This window comes from Hyaena hyaena, unplaced genomic scaffold (assembly GCF_003009895.1).
Source record: "Hyaena hyaena isolate Hyena2069 unplaced genomic scaffold, ASM300989v1 scaffold_599, whole genome shotgun sequence".
Classification (NCBI taxonomy): domain Eukaryota; kingdom Metazoa; phylum Chordata; class Mammalia; order Carnivora; family Hyaenidae; genus Hyaena; species Hyaena hyaena.
The window spans coordinates 127,077-145,915 of record NW_024081230.1 but is presented as its reverse complement, the minus strand read 5'-3'; the positions used below and the strand labels follow the sequence as shown (position 1 = coordinate 145,915).

Genomic DNA, 18,839 nt, shown 5'->3' with positions numbered 1-18,839 from the left:
CTATCTTTCAGCACAGAGCCTGATGCGGGGCTCGAACTCATGAACTGTGAGATAATGACCTGAACTGAAGTCGGACACTTAACCGACTGAGCCACCCAGGCACCCCTAATTTCCTCATTCTAAAAAGAAAAAAATTTCACTTACTCTGAGACTGAGACCTGATCTGCATGTCACTGAGCACAGCAATCTGTCTACAGTATAGGGGGCCAGCGAATTGGAGACTATCATTAATACAACTGATAAATCTTTTGAGATGATGCTCCAGAAACTTTTTGGAATGGTACATCTTCTTTCTAGGTTATTAAAGCTATTCTTTTTTTCATATTGCATTTCTTTTTTTTTCTTTTTTTTGTTTTTTTTCTAGTTTGTTTTAACTTACTTCTGGGCAGGAGTGAGCCAGTCCGAGCAGGGGAGGGTCAGAGAGAGAGGGAGACACAGACTCCGAAATAGGCTCCAGGCTCTGAGCGGGCAGTCAGCACAGAGCCCGACGTGGGGCTCGAACCCACGAACCGCGAGATCATGACCTAAGCGAAAGTCGGACGATCAACCGACTAAGCCACCCGGGCGCCCCTATAATCACTATGTCTTTAAGAAAATGTTTCAAGTTCCAAATGAATTTTCATGCCCTAGCTGCCTCTACTTCCCTGTGGTTAATTTTACATTAATTTATAGTTTTTCATATTCAAGATAGTTTGTATCTCAGTAGTGGGGTGCTAGAAGAAACAGGTTTTTTTGTTTGTTTGTTTTTTTTAATATTTTTATTTATTTCTAGGAGACAGAGAGAGAGTGCGCGTGAGCAGGGGAGGGTCAGAGGAGAGAGGGAGACATAGGCTCCGAAATAGGCTCCAGGCTCTGAGCTGGCAGTCAGCACAGAGCCCGACGCGGGGCTGGAACCCACGAACCGCGAGATCATGACCTAAGCGAAAGTCGGACGCTTAACCGACTAAGCCACCCAGGCGCCCCTAGAATAAACAGTTTTTAAAACCATATCTTTTTGGTCCCATATTGAGAAAGCAACTTGAATAGACTAAAATCCTTTAACATTTTTTTAACATTTATTTATTTTTGAGAGACAGAGCATGAGTGGGGGAGGAACAGAGAGAGAGAGAGAGAGAGACACAGCATCTGAAGCAGGCTCCAAGCTCTGAGCTCTTAGCACAGAGCCCGATGCAAGGCTCGAACCCACAAACTGTAAGATCATAACCTGAGCCAAAGTTGGACACTTAACTGAGCTACCCAGGCGCCCCAAATCCTTTCCAAATTATTCGAATATTGTTGAATAGTAAGAACAAAAATTTCTTAAATGTATGGTGCTATCAGAATGTGAATATACTTTTTAAATGTCTGCTTTCAAATTGAAGAGTTTATGGCCAGTATCTCATTGTTCTAATAAGCCTATTCATATTTTTTATAAATTGGTAGTTCTACCATGAGCTTAATAATTCACTTTTCAGATTGAAAAATAGCGGTTGTAGAAATAAATACACATGATCAAAGCTCACAAAAATATTACTTTATATTTGTTATATTACTCTTATTTCCCTGTCTTCAATATTTCTTAATGCTTTCAGTGTCTAAATTGAATTACATGTACAAGAAATTTCTTACAACCACATGTGAATCTAGAATTACTTCAATTAAAATTTCAATTGACAGTTATTTGTAAACTATGTAGCTCTTATAAATATATCGCTATTACTCATTTTTGTTTGGGTGGGGGGTTTTTGTTTGTTTCTGAGAGAGACACACACACACACACACACACACACACACACACACACACGGCATGAGCAGGGGAGGGTCAGAGAGAGAGGGAGATACAGAATCTGAAACAGGCTCCAGGCTCTGAGCTAGCTGTCAGCACAGAGTCTGATGCGGGGCTTGAACCCACAAACGGTGAGATCATGACCTGAGCTGAAGTCAGGCGCTTAACCAACTGAACCACCCAGGTGCCCCCCACTACTACTCATTAAACTTGTGATTCCATAAGAGATAAGACACAATTCTGCTGATTTTCCATTTCTGAAATTGCTATCATTTAAAGTTGTTTATAAATTCAAGGAGAAAAAAGTCGAATTGCTTAGTGTGTCCATATTTTCATCAGTACATCTTATTAGAAACTTAGACAAGGGAAAAGTTAACATTGGGGAATGTTGCAACTAATATCTAGTAGTTTATAGGAGAGCTGAGAGCTATAGTGTTCTTTATGCTGGTTTGTATATACCAGTGTTGTAACATTCATTTCATCCTAAGAGATAAAAAGGAGCAATTTCAATTTGAAGTCTTAAAAAAAATAGGTGAAACAAGAAAAATTTAACTTTAGTGTTAAATACTGATCAAAGTTAGATGTTGATCATTTGTAATATGGATGTTACCATCTACCATTGCTGCCACATAAAAAATTAATAGAGTAATTGATGTCTGTAGCTTTTTTATATTATGTTTAAGCCTTTGGAGGGTCTGTGTTGACTGGGACAACAAGAGATAAAGATGTCTCTGGGTTTTTAAGATAATCTATTTTTTTTTTTTAATGTTTCTTTATTTTTGAGAGAGACAGAGCATGAGTGGGGGAGGGGCAGAGAGTGAGGGAGACACAGATCCAAAGCAGTCTCCAGGCTCCAAGCTGTCAGCACAGAGCCAGATGTATGGCTCAAACTCACAAGCTGTGAGATCATGACCTCAGCCAAAATCAGATGCTCAGCCAGTGGAGCCACCCAGGTGCTCCTAAGATAATCTAAATATTTAGGTCAAGGTAATCAAGAACATCCTTTATCTGGGAGAGAAATGGGGGTTCCACTTTATGAATGTTTGAGATAGAATATATTAAATTCTATATATATTTAATATATTAAAATTCTCCATTCTTGTGATTATTTTTCAACATAGCAAATTTACTGTGATAGGAATTTTTCCAGTTTAGCTTCAGAGATTATTTCGGTTTATTGAGGAAACAAGAAAGAAAAATTCTACTTATGTTCCACTTTCCTTAGTATGTCCCTTTTATTTACTAATTAATGACATTAATAAAACCAGGCTTTTTTAACTTGAGGAAGATAATCATATTTGAATTACTTTAGGTAAGATATGTGAGGACTGTTGGTCAGTCTAGTGTGAGAGATGATAAATTTTTAACTTTTTAAAGAATTTTGGGTTTTTAAAGAATTACGATTTTACTTTCTATGTTGCTGAGCACTGGTTTGAATATTTAGCTTTTGAAGGAAAACCGTGGGTTTAGTATTTTTGGAAAGCAATGGGGTTGGGGACAAGCTTATAAAACAATATCTTCTTCCTAGCATTTTCCTTTCTTCATTTCATACCTCAGATAATGAAACTTAAAAACTGGTAGATAGGGGCTCCTGGGTGGCTCAGTCAGTTGAGCATCTGACGTCGGCTCAGGTCATAATCTCCCGGTTGGTGAGTTCGAGCCCCACATCAGGCTCTCTGCTGTCAGCATGGAGCCCACTTCAGATCCTCTGTACCACTCTCTCTGCACCTCCCCTGCTCATGCTTTCTCTCAAAAAGAAAAAACATTTTTAAAAACTTGGTATATAAGAAGTTGACATTGGTGTATCTCTAATAATTAATACTTAATTATTAGGGAAAAGGATGAACAGTAATGGAAGGTATGTTTACTTATTTTGCGTATGATATTTATTTATAGCATTTTTTTTTTTCTAGAATAGAGAGAATTAGAAGACGTGGGAGGTTTTTTTTGTGTTGTTTTATCCCCTGGAGATACCTACATAGCATGGTCACATGAGTTACTGTATATTGGCAGTTAAGCGTCCAACTCTTGATTTCAGCTCATGGGTTCTTGCAGTTCATGGGTTCGAGCCTCACATTGGACTCTGCAGACTCTATCAGAACTCTGCTTGGGGTTCTCTCTCTCTCCTTCTCTCTGCACCTCACCCATTTGCTCTCTCTCTCTCTCTCAAAATAAATTAGAATAAACCTTTGAAAAGAAAAAAATAGAATATTTAAAAGTAGATGGGATAAAAATTGGACCTTGAGCTACCACTGGTTTAATTTTATTAAAGCACCACTTTGATCAAAACCCATAACGTTTTACCAACCTTTGAGTTCACAATCATTCAAACAGACTTTCAAAATTCCAGAGGTTTTTCACAATTTGTCTTTTTCTTCCACTCTCCCACATTGGCCTATGCAAAATTATTTCTCGCACTTACCAATTAGAATATCCTCTGATTTACCTAGAAAGATTTCTTCAAGATCTTTGAACTAGTAATTTTTATTGCCTCCTTCCTTAGAGGTTCTACTCAGGCCAGAACTTTTCATGGAACTTTTCATTATCGAAACACCAAGGTAAACAGAAAACACAAAATGAAAGGGTAGAAATAAAATAAAGACTGTATTATGAGATTTCCCACGTGGCTAATATTGCTTTTTAGCTTTACCTAAAGGGCCATTTGACCCATTCATTTTTTCCCTCTCTCATTGAGGTATTATTATTGGAGGTTCTGATGCTTCTTCAAACTCCTTGGTTATATTTTCAGATGTTTATTTCTTAAATACCTCAAGTCTTTCTCAGTCAGATTTTGCTGGCTCTTCCTTGTAGTGTTTTGTTTTCACATGTGCATTGTGGGTTTTGACTGTTAACTCTCACTCCTCAGAACTTGATCTGTGGAAATTTCTTCAGAGAGAATGTGTAAAGATGTGTACTTGGTTCTGCCATTCGCCTGAGGTTGCTGCCAACCTGAACCTGCTTTAAAAATCTCAGGTTTTAAACTGTTTCAGGCATTGCTATATTATAGTTACATATCCTCGGGGTAGATTTATTTTCCCGTTCTACCCAAAACCAAGGTCCAGATCCTTGTTACATCTTTTCTTCTTCATGGTATCTTTTCCCACCCTTATACTTAAAGGTATAGCCTTCTAGTGTCCTAGCTTTTCAGAAAGGACTGAATGCATTGAGTGAGCCCTCAATTCCATGTCCTGTCTCTCTCAACCTGCCTAACAGTCAAACAGGAGCTCCAAGACTTACTGGTATTTGGCAGGTCTGTTCCTTTATGACTTCAGCTTTTCATGTGTATCTTCGTATAAAAAATTTCTTAAAGGTAGGGACCATAGAATACACTTGTGTCATATCTTCTAAATTGTTGCACATAGGAGGAACAATATAATTCAAGAATAATGTTAACACTAACAGCATTTACTCTTGCATGACAGGCATTTTATTTGTCTTATGTATATCATCCCACTTAATCTTCCCAACAGTTCTCAGAGTAGATAGTATCCACATATTACTCTTGAGGAACCTAAGCACAGAGGAGTTAAGTAATTTGCCCAAGCTCACATAGGGGAGCTAGTACTCACCTCAAGGCAGAATGACTCCAAAGCTTACATTCTTTTAACCATTATGCTATGGCCCAGGAGGACTTTTTTTTTTTTAAGATAATAGTAGGAAGTATGGCATATTAGGAACAAATTATGTACAGAGTCTTATATACCTTGTGGAATTTTGACATTATATGGCAGTCCCTTCATAATTGAGTATAATGTCTTAAGACAACTAAGATGGTATCAATAATTGAAGTTTTTTAAATTTCTTTTAAATTTTATGTTTGAAAGACAGTGTGTGCCAGGAGAGGTAGTGGAGGCGGGGATGGAGGGTGGGCAGAAAATCTGAAGTGGGCTCTGTGCTGACAGCAGCAAGCCTGTTGCAAGGGTTGAAGTCACTAACTGTGAGATCATGACCTGAACTGAAGTCAGACACTCAACCGACTGAGCTACCCAGGCGCCCCAACAATAATTGAAGATGGAAATCACATACCAGTGTAAAATGATAGACTGACTAGATTAATGGCATCTAACGAAATGACACTTAATAAATTTTTAGTCCAGAAGATAAAGAGGAATGATGTTATTAAGGACAGAAAGTTTCAAACATTTCTATATAAATATTGGTCTTGAAAGTTCTTTGGGAGATGGGGTATTAGCATTTTTTTATTTACCTCATTTAAAAAAATTTTGTTTTTTTTTTTTTTTAATGTTTTATTTATTTCTGAGAGAGAGACAGCGTGAGCAGGGAGGGTCAGAGAGAGAGGGAGATACAGAATCTGAAACAGGCTCCAGGCTCTGAGCTGGCTGTCAGCACAGAGCCCGATATGGGGCTTGAACCCAACAAACCATGAGACCACGACCTGAGCCAGAGTCAAACGCTTAACCACCTGAGCCACCCAGACGCCCGTAAAAAATATTTTCTTAGAGGGGAGCCTAAGTGGGTCAGTTGATTGAGTGACAATTTTGGCTCAGGTCATGATCTCACGGTTAATGAGTTCACGCCCTGCATCAGGCTCTGTGCTGTCAATGCAGAGCCTGCTTTGGATCCTTGGTCTTCTTCTCTCTCTACCCCTCGCTCATGTTGTGTCTCAATCTCAAAAATAAACATAAAATATTTTTTCTTAGAAGACAATAGAGTTGGCATTTTACAGAATTAATATTTTTAATAATAGCTTCATTGAGATATAATCCCCATATATAAAATTGATCCTTTTAAAAAGTGTATAATTCAGCAGGTTTTAGTATATTCACAGTTGTGCAGCCATTCACCACAATCTAATTTCAGAAAATTTTCATCAGCCCCAAAAGCAACCTCACATATGATTGACACTTAGAAGTCCACCTTTTATCTGAAAAGAGGAAGTAATATTCTTGATTTAAATCAGTAGTAACTGACTTGTAATCATGTTTAGCAAGTCCTCTAAATTAGGTCAAGATTTGATAACAGAGACTAGATTGAGAACACATTGCCTGTTATTTTTCTCTTTTAACTATTGAAATCTTGAAGCATTTGATATACAGATTTAAATAATTCCTTATGTCATAAACAAGATATGACTCAGCAAATATTTTCTGTAACATGAAGTTTTTATTTTTAATATCAACATGATCTTTTCGTTAAGTATTAGAAAAACTTTAAAATCAAATCTGTTTAAACTACCAAGAAAATAGTTCTAGGAGATGTCTAAGGTTTGCCTAGAAACTTTAATCACTTTACCTTTTCTTTTAAGATGCCAGTGACAGTGGACGTTCTTATAAAACAGTCCTGGACCGTTGGAGAGAGTCTCTCCTTGCTTCTGCTAGTCTATCCCAAGTCTTTCTTCATCTCTCCACCTTGGATCGTAGTGTGATATGGTCTAAATCTATACTGAATGCTCGTTGCAAGATATGCCGAAAGAAGGGTGATGCTGAAAACATGGTACTTTGTGATGGCTGTGATCGGGGTCATCATACCTACTGTGTTCGACCAAAGCTAAAGGTATTTTTTCCTTCTTCTAATTCTTAGATTAGAATTGAGTCATTAAGATTTTGAGTGATAGATGATTAATGATCATTTCTGTGATTTGTCAGACTGTGCCTGAAGGAGATTGGTTTTGTCCAGAATGTCGACCAAAGCAACGTTCTAGAAGACTCTCCTCTAGACAGAGACCATCCTTAGAAAGTGATGAAGAGATGGAAGACAGTATGGAAGGTGAGGATGATGAGGTTGATGATGATGATGAAGAGGATCAAAGTGAGGAGGAAGAGTATGAGGTAGATCAAGATGAAGAAGACTCACAAGAAGAGGAAGAAGTCAGGTAAGTCCTTGCAATAAAATGAGAGTTTGTGAGTCTTAAGTAGACAGTCTCTTGACTCCTCAAATATAAATGGAATGGTTGGGGGCCTTAACTTTCTTAAAAACTGATAGGTAATAAGTTCCCTTAAGTTATCCTTGGTTTAGTATTATAAGTATTTGAAGTTATTCCTGAGGAAATGTAATAGCTCTATGAGCCTACTCAGATCATAAAATCAAATATGACCTCAAGTTTGGACAGGAATACCAATTCAGACTCCTGTTAAGTTTGATTTTACTTAATTTTATGCCTAAAGCAGCAAATAAGCATTCCAGAGGATATTCATGAGATAAAGATGAATGCACCTCCCCAGTGCCCTTCAGAATTATACTCAAATATTGGTGATGTTGGCCTCTACAAAGAGAAAGAGATATGCCAGGAAGCATGTTGTATTGTTATGCTTCTACCACATTAGTACCCAGCAGCAACTTCTATATACTACCATATAGCCCAATACTCTGCAACTTAAGCAAGCTGTGCCACCCAGGCCTGATGAGTGAGTTGGGGGCCTGGCTGTTCCAGCTGTGGCAGCACTAGAGCATTCTCCCTTTATTTGTGCCTTTTTAACATTTGAACCCCATTCATGTGGAATCAGGAACATGAAGGTGAAGGAAGGGCAATTTAGAACTGACAAAGTACTAAAAGGCCAGTCTGAGGAGGGGAAGTAGAGCTACCCCATCTACTTTAAACAAGCTGTTTTTGTTTTTGTTTATTTGCGGGGAGGGCGGGGGGTGTTTTTAATGTTTGTTTATTTTTGAGAAAGAGAGACAGAACAAAAGCAGGGTAGGGACAGAGACAGACAGAGACATAGAATCCAAAGTGGGTTCCAGGCCTTGAGCTGTCAGCACAGAGCCTGACACGGGGCTCAAACCCACGAACCATCAGATCATGACCTGAGCTGAAGTCAGACGCTTAGCCAACAGAGCCAACCAGGCGTCCCTACAAGTTGTTGTTTTTGAATAGCTCCAAATAGCAGAGGCTGTCGTCCTGTAGATTATAAGGGCGGTATTTGTGTTAAACATAAGGATGATACATAAAACTAATAGGCAACCAACGGAATGGGAAAAGATAGTTGCAAATGACATTTCAGATAAAGGGTTAATATCCAAAATCTATAAGGGACTCACCAAACTCCACACCCGAAAAACAAACAACCCAGTGAAGAAATGGGCAGAAAATATGAACAGACACTTCTCCAAAGAGGACATCCAAATGGCCAACAGACACATGAAACGATGCTCAACACCACTCATCATCAGGGAAATACAAATCAAAACCACACTGAGATACCACCTCATGCCAGTCAGAGTGGCTAAAATGAGCAAATCAGAGAACACTAGATGCTGGCGAGGATGTGGAGAAACGGGCACCCTCCTACACTGTTGGTGGGAATGTAAACTGGTGCAGCCCCTCTGGAAAACAGTGTGGAGGTTCCTGAAAAGTTAACACTAGAACTCCCCTAGGACCCAGCAATAGCACTGCTAGGAATTCACCCAAGGGATACAGAAATGCTGATGCATAGGAGCACATGTACCCCATTGTCCATAGCAGCACTCTCAACAATAGCCAAGTCATGGAAAGAGCCTAAGTGTCCATCAACGGACGAATGGATCAAGAAGATGTGGTTCATCTGTATGATGGAATACTACATGGCAATGAGAAAGAATGAAATCTGGCCATTTGTAGCAACATGGATGGACCTTGAGGGTATTATGCTGAGGGAAATAAGTCAGGCAGAGAAGGATAAATATCATATGTTTGGACGTATAGGAGGATTAGGAGGAACTTAAGGACCATGGGGGAGAAGAAGGGGGGAAATGGTGGGGGAGAGAGGCAAACCATGAGTGACTCTTGAATGCTGAGAACAAACTGAAGACTGATGTGGGGGGAGGGGAGGGGGGAGATGGGCATGGAGGAGGGCACTCCTGGGGATGAGCACTGGGTGTTACATGCAAACCAGCTTGACAATAAACTATTTGTTAATAATAATAATAATAATAATAATAAAAGCTATGAAAAGATACAAAAAGGGGAAAAAAACATAAGAATGATAAAGAATTTGGGAAATTCTTGGAAATATTTCAGGTAAACTGGAAGTCCAGGTATTTGGGGAGACGTACAAAAAGAGGCCTACTGGAATTGTTTGACCCTTGTCTACAATTGAAAGTCAATTAAAAGAGTAAATCTAGAGTTGCCTGGCTGGCTCACTCATTGGAGTACGAGACTCTTGATCTTAGGGGCGTGAGTTTGTGAGTTCTATCCCCACATTGGGGTTAGAGTTTACTAAAAAATAATAATAATAAAATTGAAATTAAAGGGTGAACCTAGTTTTGTATTTTACAGTAAGAAGCAGAAGATGCAAAGAGTGTCTTAACATAGTATTCAGGAACCATAGGTTTAAGGCCTACTTTAGTTGCAGTCATTGACCAAAACTGTAGGTTACCTCAGCATCAGTGGTAATGAAAAGTGATGAAAAACTGTTACCATAAGGAGACAAAAGAAATGTATATAGAACTCATTGGTTGAATAGTAGAACAAGGGGAATAGAAATAATCTTGATTCATCATTTCTCTGTACAATAATTATGTTTTCAAACAATATTTACAGCCCACCAAAACGAGGAAGACCACAAGTTAGATTGCCAATTAAAACAAGAGGGAGACTTTGCTCTTCTTTCTCAAGTCGTGGCCAACGACACGATCCTGGAAGATATCCTTCAAGGAGTCAGCAGAGTACACCCAAAACCACTGGTAGAAGCCTTAGAAAGATAAAATCTGCTCCTCCAACAGAAACTAAATCTTTAAGAATTGCTGGTCGTTCTACTCGCCAGAGTTATGGCCCACTGCAAGCAGATGTGTTTGTGGAACTACTTAGTCCTCGTAGAAAACGCAGAGGAAGGAAAAGTGCTAATAATACACCAGAAAATAGTCCCAACTTCCCTAACTTCAGAGTCATTGCCACAAAGTCAAGTGAGAAGTCAAGATCTCTGAGTGTTGCTTCAAAACTTTCTCTCCAAGATAGTGAATCCAAGAGAAGAGGAAGGAAAAGACAATCTACAGGTATGAAGAAGTCTAATTTAAACTATTCTTACCTAAGAAAATGGAATAATTTAAAAAGATTGGTGTTGAGATACTTTGAATCATTTTTAAAAACTGTCACTAAGATAATACAAAGTTATTAGGGAGCAACCTGGCCTAAAGCATAATGTTCATTAGAAGGGGTAGCTAGCCATTTGGGGAATAAGGTAAATTATATTACCAGTATTTTTCTAGTAGTGTAGCAAGATAGTTGTGAGAAATTTTCAGTGTTCTGTTTCTAATGGAGAGATTTGGCCAACATTTAAACAGTCTCAGCATAACATATTATAACATTTCGTTCTCTTCCATTCTTTCCTCCTTTAAAACACACATATTCATCATAACCTACACAGGCTACATTGGGTTATTTGGTTAAGTTTCCTATCTGACATACTGAATTTAGGGGTAGGGGAGAGCTGGGAGGGTGATATTTTTAGGGAGTGATCATCAGCTGTCTTTTTAATTCTGATAATCATTTTTTAAAATAGTAATCTTTATCCCATATAATCTCTTCAATCCTATTCTTTTTTTTTCCTTTAGTGTCTGTAGAAATAAAACTGATATTTCCAAAAAATAAAATAAAACATAAAAAGCATTAGTGTTCCTTGAAGAATTATAGAGAGGGTGTATTGCAGTATTCAAACATATGACAGGATTCAGGAATCCATTAGTGAAAAAATGTGAGACTCATTAGTCTGTGTATGCAGTTACCACTGGATTGTTGGGTTTGGGGGCTTTTATCAGATAACTTGGCACTAAGATCTAAGTTAGCTTTTTCTATCCCCTCATCTGTTTTGCTCTTCCCCAATTCTGAACTTCAGGCTACTTGGAAAAAAATAGTACACCTGAAACATTTGTATTCTAAAAACTCTGCTAAGAAAAAAATTTTGTTAATTGGTTTATGAAATTACTAACCTGTTCCAAGGACAAATAAAGGGGAAAATGTATGGACTTAAATTTAATTAGAGAATTTAAACACCTGAATTCATAATATGAACTATGCCACCCTTTCTACTAATTCATACACTTTAGATTTCGTTATGTATACCGTAGATTTTATGAGAAAGCATTTTGCTTTAAGAAAGTCTCCATATAAGGGCGCCTGGGTGGCTCAGTCGGTTAAGCGTCTGACTTTCACTGAGGTCATGATCAAAAAAGTCTCCATATAAAAATAAAATTTATAAGAATAATCTTTTACTTCATTGTTGAGAATTACTTTTCTATTATGCAAGGTAATCTCTAAAGAGGCCTACTTGCTAGATCTGAAGAGGTTACTTTCCTAAGGATGTGTTCCAAGAAATACTAGAGAATTGTTGACTTTCATCATCTTATTATAGTTGAAAATGTATTTTTAATAAAATGGGCTAAAAAATCATGTATAAACTTTGCATTCCAGAAATTTTATTTTACACTGTTGTTAAAATATGTTCTCAATGATGGGGTGCCAGGGTGGCTCAGTTGGTTAGTCATACTTCAGCTCAGGTCATGTCACGGTTCACAAGTTCAAGCTCTGCATCAGGCTCTGTGCTGACAGCTTAGAGCCTGGAATCAGCTTCAGATTCTGTATTTCTCTCTCTCTCTGCCTCTCCCCTGCTCACACTGTCTCTCACAAAAATAAACATTTAAAAATTTTAAAAAGGGTCACCTGGATGTCTCAGTCAGTTAAGCATCTGACTTCGGCTCAGGTCGCGATCTCACAGTTCCTGCATTTGAGCCCCAAATAGGGCTCTGTGCTGACAGCTAGCTCAGAGCCTGGAGACCGTCTTCGGATTCTGTGTCTCCCTCTCTCTCTGACCCTCCCCTGCTCACGCTGTCTCACTCTCTCTTAGAAATAAATAAAACATTAAAAAATTTTTAAAAATAAATAAATAATTAAAATTAAAAAAATATATATATGTTTCCAATGAATATTCATTTGGAAACTTTATGATCAAAAAGGAAACTATGGGGATGCCTGGCTGGCTCAGTCAGTGGAGCGTGCGACTCTTGATCTCTTGAGGTGTAAGTTCAAGCCCCACGTTGGGTAATATGGATTACTTAAAATATTAAAAAAAAAAAAAAAAAAAAAACAAAGAAATAGGAATATTTGCTCCAGCTTTTCATGTCTCAAATGTAAGTTAGTTTATCTCAGTATATATAGAATGTCAATTTTCTGTTTGAATTTAGGGGTATTTATATACCCCATTTAGCTTGTAGTGATCAAATATTTTGCTTTGTCATCACCTAAGATTAATTTATTTATTCAGAATCATCTCCTGTGACACTGAGTCGAAGGAGTTCAGGCCGACAAGGAGGAGTTCATGAATTGTCTGCTTTTGAACAGCTTGTTGTGGAACTGGTACGGCATGATGACAGCTGGCCTTTTTTGAAACTCGTTTCCAAAATCCAGGTAATATTATTGGATTTGATTAAATGTGTTCGTGTATATTATCGGATTTAGTCTGCTTGGCAACTTTGAGGTAGTCAGAACTCCCATTAGTTACTACATCTTGGAAAGTTAGTTCCTATGTTGAAAAAATGACATTTAGGGAGCATGGTCTCCTTAGTCCTTTCTAATCCTGTGACTGCTGATTCTCATGAATGATGACAATGTGTTGAAATAACCTCAATGTTTTTATTCTGTGTAATGAATATGAATAGATTTAATTCAACTAAATACCATTATTGGTATTTCTTTTATATAAAACAGCAGTTCTCAAACTTCACCATACACCAGCATCATCTGGGAGAGGGGGGTTAGTTAAAACACAGATTACTGGGCCTCACCCCGGGGTTGTTGATTCATTAGGTCTGGGATAATGCTGATGGGGCTGGTCCAGAGACCACTGTGTGAGAAACACTTAGGTGAAAGATAGGTACCCTAAGAAAACAGAGGGGGCCTGAACTAAGGGGTTTGAGATGGTGCTGGAGTTCTTTATATACTTACAGCAGCAGTATTTGATGTGCTGCAGCAGATAGGGCAGTGTTACGGCACTGTAATAGAAGTTATAATGGTCTTCCAGAAGTGGAGAAGAAAAGGAGATTGATTCGACCATCTCAGAGGGAGGGAATAGCAGGAATTAGAAAGTTCTTTATAGAAGAACTAGAACTGTTGTCTCTGGTCATTAAGGAAAGGTGGAATTTCAAGAGCAAGAAATGGAATAAGGACATTACAGGAAAAGGGGACCCAGAAATGAGAATATGGTAAATGATGGGTAGTTTGAATGGAACAAAGGGTGTGTTTGAGAGGCACAAGTAGAGAGAAATGGAGATAGAGAAAAAGAGCACACAAGCAAAATCATAAGCTCTTTCTTCTTTTTTTTTTTTTTTTTTTTTTTAGTTTATTTATTTTGAGAGAGGGACAGCATGCATGAGGTGGGAGGAGCAGAGAGAAAGGGAGAGAGAATCCCAAGCTGATAGCACAGAGCCCAACACAGGACTCAGTCTCACAAACCATGAGACCATGACCTGAACAGAAACCAGGAGTCAGATACTTAACCGACTGAGGCACCCAGGCTTTTTCTTTAAACAGTAATTTTTTTTTAATGATATCAAGTAAGCTTGGGGCGCCTGGGTGGCTCTGTCGGTTAAGCATCCGACTTCGGCTCAGGTCATGATCTCACAGTTCGTGGGTTCAAGCCCCACGTCGGGCTCTGTGCTGACAGCTAGCTCAGAGCCTGGAGTCTGCTTTGGATTCTGTGTCTCCCTCTCTCTCTGACCCTTCCCTGTTCATGCTGTCTCTCTCTCAGAAATAAATAAAACACTAAATAATAATAATAATAATAATATCAAGTAAGCTTCTATAATATTATAATGGCTGAAATGCATTATGTGGTTTTAATGGAATAATAGTATTCAGCGGTTAATATTCAGTTGCTTAAGTTCAAAACCTTCACATATTTGACCACTTAATCTCTGATAAATTTTCTATAGGAGAGATATATTTGAATTATTTTACAGGTCCCAGACTATTATGACATCATCAAAAAGCCCATTGCCTTAAATATAATTCGTGAAAAAGTGAACAAATGTGAATATAAATTAGCATGTAAGTAATTTATGTTTTTCTCTGATAATTACTTTTGTTTAAAGAGGTTAAAGTTGTTTTCTTGTGATTTAAATGATGTGTATTAATGTGATTGTATAGATAGCATCCTAAGAGGTCCGTAAAATGCTTGTCTATGTATATGGAGGCAGAAGATGCATAGGGATTGATTAAGTTTTAGGTATTTTGTAGAATCTGATCTTGATAGAAATTCTATGTAATTATATAACATTCCTAATTACATAAATGCATAGTTTCAGTAAAACAATTTTAAAGCATTTATAGTTAAACAATTTTAAGTTTTTTTAAGTTTTTATTTATTTATTTTGAGATAGAACCAGTTGGGAAAGGGACAGAGAGGGGGATGGCAGACAGAGGATCTCAAGCGGGCTCTATGCTGACAGCAGAGAACCCGATGTGGGGCTCAAACTCAAAATTCGTGAGATCATGACCTGAGCCAAAGTTGGACACTTAACCAACTGAGCCACCGAGGTGCCCCATAGGCTTCAATTTCTAAAGAAAAAAGTGGGCTTCTGTGTTCTTACTGATGTTTCCGTCTGTGATACAAACAAAATGTATATTTATAATTTATGTACTTTTATTCTAATCTCATTTGGTTTTTTCCTTCCAGCGGAATTTATCGATGATATTGAGTTAATGTTTTCAAACTGCTTTGAGTACAACCCTCGTAACACAAGTGAAGCAAAAGCTGGAACTAGGCTTCAAGCATTTTTTCATATTCAAGCTCAAAAACTTGGACTCCATGTCATGCCTGGGAATGTGGATCAAGTTAGCACACCACCAGCTGCAAAGAAGTCACGAATCTAATTTTGTCCTTCTAAAGGATATATTTGAGAAAGACAAATTGTTCATAAAAATGGAACGTTAAATCATGCTCTAAAGCAGACATATATATTATATATAAAAAGCAATAACAACTGATTGACCACACTGAAGTGTGGCCTGCACTATATTCTCAATTTTAATATTAAGCACTCAGGAGAATGTAGGAAAGATTGCCTTTGCTACAGTTTTGTTCAGTATCTAATAAGTTTGATAGATGTATTGGTTACAGTACTGGTTTACAGAGGTTTTTGTACATTTTGAGATCATTCATGTGTCCCAATATCTTTGAAAATATTTTTTCACCTGTGATTCATTTTACCATTGATTTTTTTTTTTTTTTTTTTAGAAATTTGGTGTTAAGGGAGATTTATCCATACAGATAAATCTTCTATTATGGCACAGTTTAGGGGAAAAAGCATATATGTCTAAGAATTGTTTAATGAGCACATTCATTCAACACTACACATGAATGCATCCAATTTTATATCCTTGAAGTGCTGTACCAGTGCTGGCTAGAGGTATTAAGTCTGAGTTTATTAACTAGATATTTATTTAGCATTCAAAATAATTTGTGAATTTGTTTTGTATTTATAAAATTTGTACCTGAAAAATGTTCTTTAATTTTTTAAACATTTTACCGTGTTTTTGTTTTATTTCTCTAACTTCTTAATGAACAATCAGTAAAAGGTAACACCCTCCCTTTTTCCTGACAGTTCCTTCAGTTTTACAGAACTGTATTACAAGTTTCTGTGTACAACTTTTTAAGTGTACAAATAAAATGATACATGTTTTTCAAGTATTCGCAATCTGGAATTTTTACAAATCAGAATTGCACTATTGCATGTGATACATACAGACCATAGGAGCTAATGTATTGTACCTGAGCGTCTATGGGAGTGAAGTGCATCTTTCCTGCCCCAGCCCTTGAGAGGTAAGATACCCAACATGGGTAACAGCAACAGTCCATGATAGGGATTCTCTGTAAAAGGAAGAAAGAAAGTTTGGAATATGCCCACCTGGTTCAGAAACGCCACCCAACATTCTTTAAATTAAATAGGAGGTGATATTTCTTAGGTATGGAAGACATACAGAGGCCTCAGTTTCATAGGACTAGCTGTTCCTTTTTAAGATGCAAAATGCAGGTGTCCTCTCTTGGGCTTTTGGGAAGGCAGTAGAATCATCCTGTTTTCTCAGTTAAAATCTTGATAGTACCATACTTTCATTTAATTATATTTGTTTATTTGGGGAGTTACCCTCTTTTGTTTCTTCCTCATATGCTTTGAGATGATCAATTCTAGATTCTTTGCATGAATTATGTTCACAACTGTAACTACTGGTATATTTGTAATCCTTTCATATGCTAATAACCGAATTTCTTAGAATATTTTACTTCAATATTCATTCAGGAGAGAATTCTAAAATGTAAGTACACTTCAATAGTAAATTCCCTGATTACTTAGTATTCTTCACTTTTCAATATTAATAACAACTAGCATTTTTATTTGCTTTTCTTCTAGACAATAAACACTAAGAAGGAAAATTCTGGCCAACTAATTACTTAAGTCTGAAAGTCAGTCTGAAGACTTGGCAATTTTTATGTTGCCTTTCTCAGACTCAGTTAAAATTAAAGACATTGCTTTTTAATCTGTCCAGCCCAGATTTTTTTAGATACTGAAATCATTACTTACTCCCATACATATCCACAGTACTTGAAACAGCAAGAAGGCTGACATCCACACATAACATTCATAGTAGCAGCTGGGAATGTAATGTTGACCAAGAAAATAGCATTTTTCAACTTCTACTTTGAGTTTATGTTTTTCTTCAAGGAGAAAGGACTACAAAATGGAATGGGTGGAACAAAAACATCATTGAAAACTGAAGTCCAAGATAGTTGAGATATTTCTGGCAGCTAGGCACCACTTGCTGAGCTCAATTTCCAACCCCAGATAAATTGTATTTTGAAAAGCACTTAATTTATAATTGCAAGAGAGTGCCAGAAGGGAAAGAATTAACACATCTTGTTGTATGCCAAGCCCACGAATACAAAAGTTTATACCCTTCAGACCTAATAGCTATGGGAAATGCTTTGTATGTTAAGCCAATTCTGTAGGGATTTGGGCTGTTACTCTATTTTTCAAGGGAGGTTTTGACTCAGATGAATTTTTTTGTAGGTACATGCCCAAGATACATGAGAGCAGGCTTTGAAATTCCATATTTCCAATATACTAGGCTACCTCCAGGAAGATGAGGCATATGCAAATTTATCTCTGAACAATAAAAAAAAAGTGGGAAAATGAATGAATGTGTATGTACATGTATTCATGTCAGATAATAGTCAACGTCACATTTTTTTTTTCTCCATTCGTGAAAATTTTATTTTTTTTTTTTGCTTCCAGTTTTATTTATTTATTTATTTATTTATTTTTTACAAATAGTTTATTGTCAAATTAGTTTCTACTCAACGTCACATTTTTTGTAGAATTCTTCATTGTAAGCCTATGTTTGTTTTCCTTTTTTTTAAGATAGTTGCAAATATTTTTTAATTTTTTTAGTGTTTTTATTTTATTTCTGAGAGAGAGAGACAGCATGAGCAGGGGAGAGTCAGAGAGAGAGGGAGACACAGAATCTGAAACAGGCTCTAGGCTCTGAGCTGGCTGTCAGCACAGAACCCAATGCGGGGCTCAAACCCACAAACCGTGAGATCATGACCTGAGCCGAAGTCAGATGCTTAACCAACTGAGCCACCCAGGTGCCCCTTATTTTCCTTTTTTATTTATAGTTTCTAAGGATCACTGTCCTGTTCTTCAGCCACGTCCTCACAATATGTACTAACGAGAGAGTGAGAATAGGAAAAGCTGCTATCTTCCAAACTTTGGATTTCGTTCCCATGTATGTTTGGCTACAAGATCTAATTAATATTGACTACAGGATCCTTATTAATATTTTAGCAAATTCAGAAACGTGTGAGAAGCCAAAATTTAATAGCTGTGTCATGCTTTGAACATTATTCTTCCAAATATGTTCATTCTCTCATTTGCTATTTTTTTCCAGTGTTAAAATATTTAAGTGTCTGGGGCTTTTTCTCGGAGAAAAGGAGGTATGGTTGCACACATGTGAGTTCATTATTTTAGTTTCAAAATAAACAGTGGACATAGTGCTAAGGTTAATTTCACGAGCGACATGAGGAAGATTGTGCATAAACCACGTATTCCGCATTAGCCTTATACTCACAGTTCAAGAGAGCTTGCAATATTA

The 18,839-nt window shown here is 37.3% G+C and overlaps 1 protein-coding gene across 3 annotated transcripts in view; it reads left to right on the top strand.

Annotated features, from left to right (window-relative positions):
• The window catches only part of BAZ1A (bromodomain adjacent to zinc finger domain 1A), a 95,531-nt gene extending 79,151 nt beyond the window's left edge, over positions 1-16,380 (top strand). For all 3 annotated transcript variants that reach the window (XM_039256983.1, XM_039256984.1, XM_039256982.1), the window contains 6 exons: positions 7,032-7,279; positions 7,372-7,598; positions 10,242-10,693; positions 12,958-13,100; positions 14,651-14,738; positions 15,367-16,380. In XM_039256983.1, the coding sequence (XP_039112914.1) occupies positions 7,032-7,279; positions 7,372-7,598; positions 10,242-10,693; positions 12,958-13,100; positions 14,651-14,738; positions 15,367-15,563 (1,355 nt within the window). In that variant the 3' untranslated portion in view covers positions 15,564-16,380. The remainder of the gene's footprint in view (positions 1-7,031; positions 7,280-7,371; positions 7,599-10,241; positions 10,694-12,957; positions 13,101-14,650; positions 14,739-15,366) is intronic.
• The last annotated feature ends 2,459 nt before the right edge of the window (positions 16,381-18,839 follow it).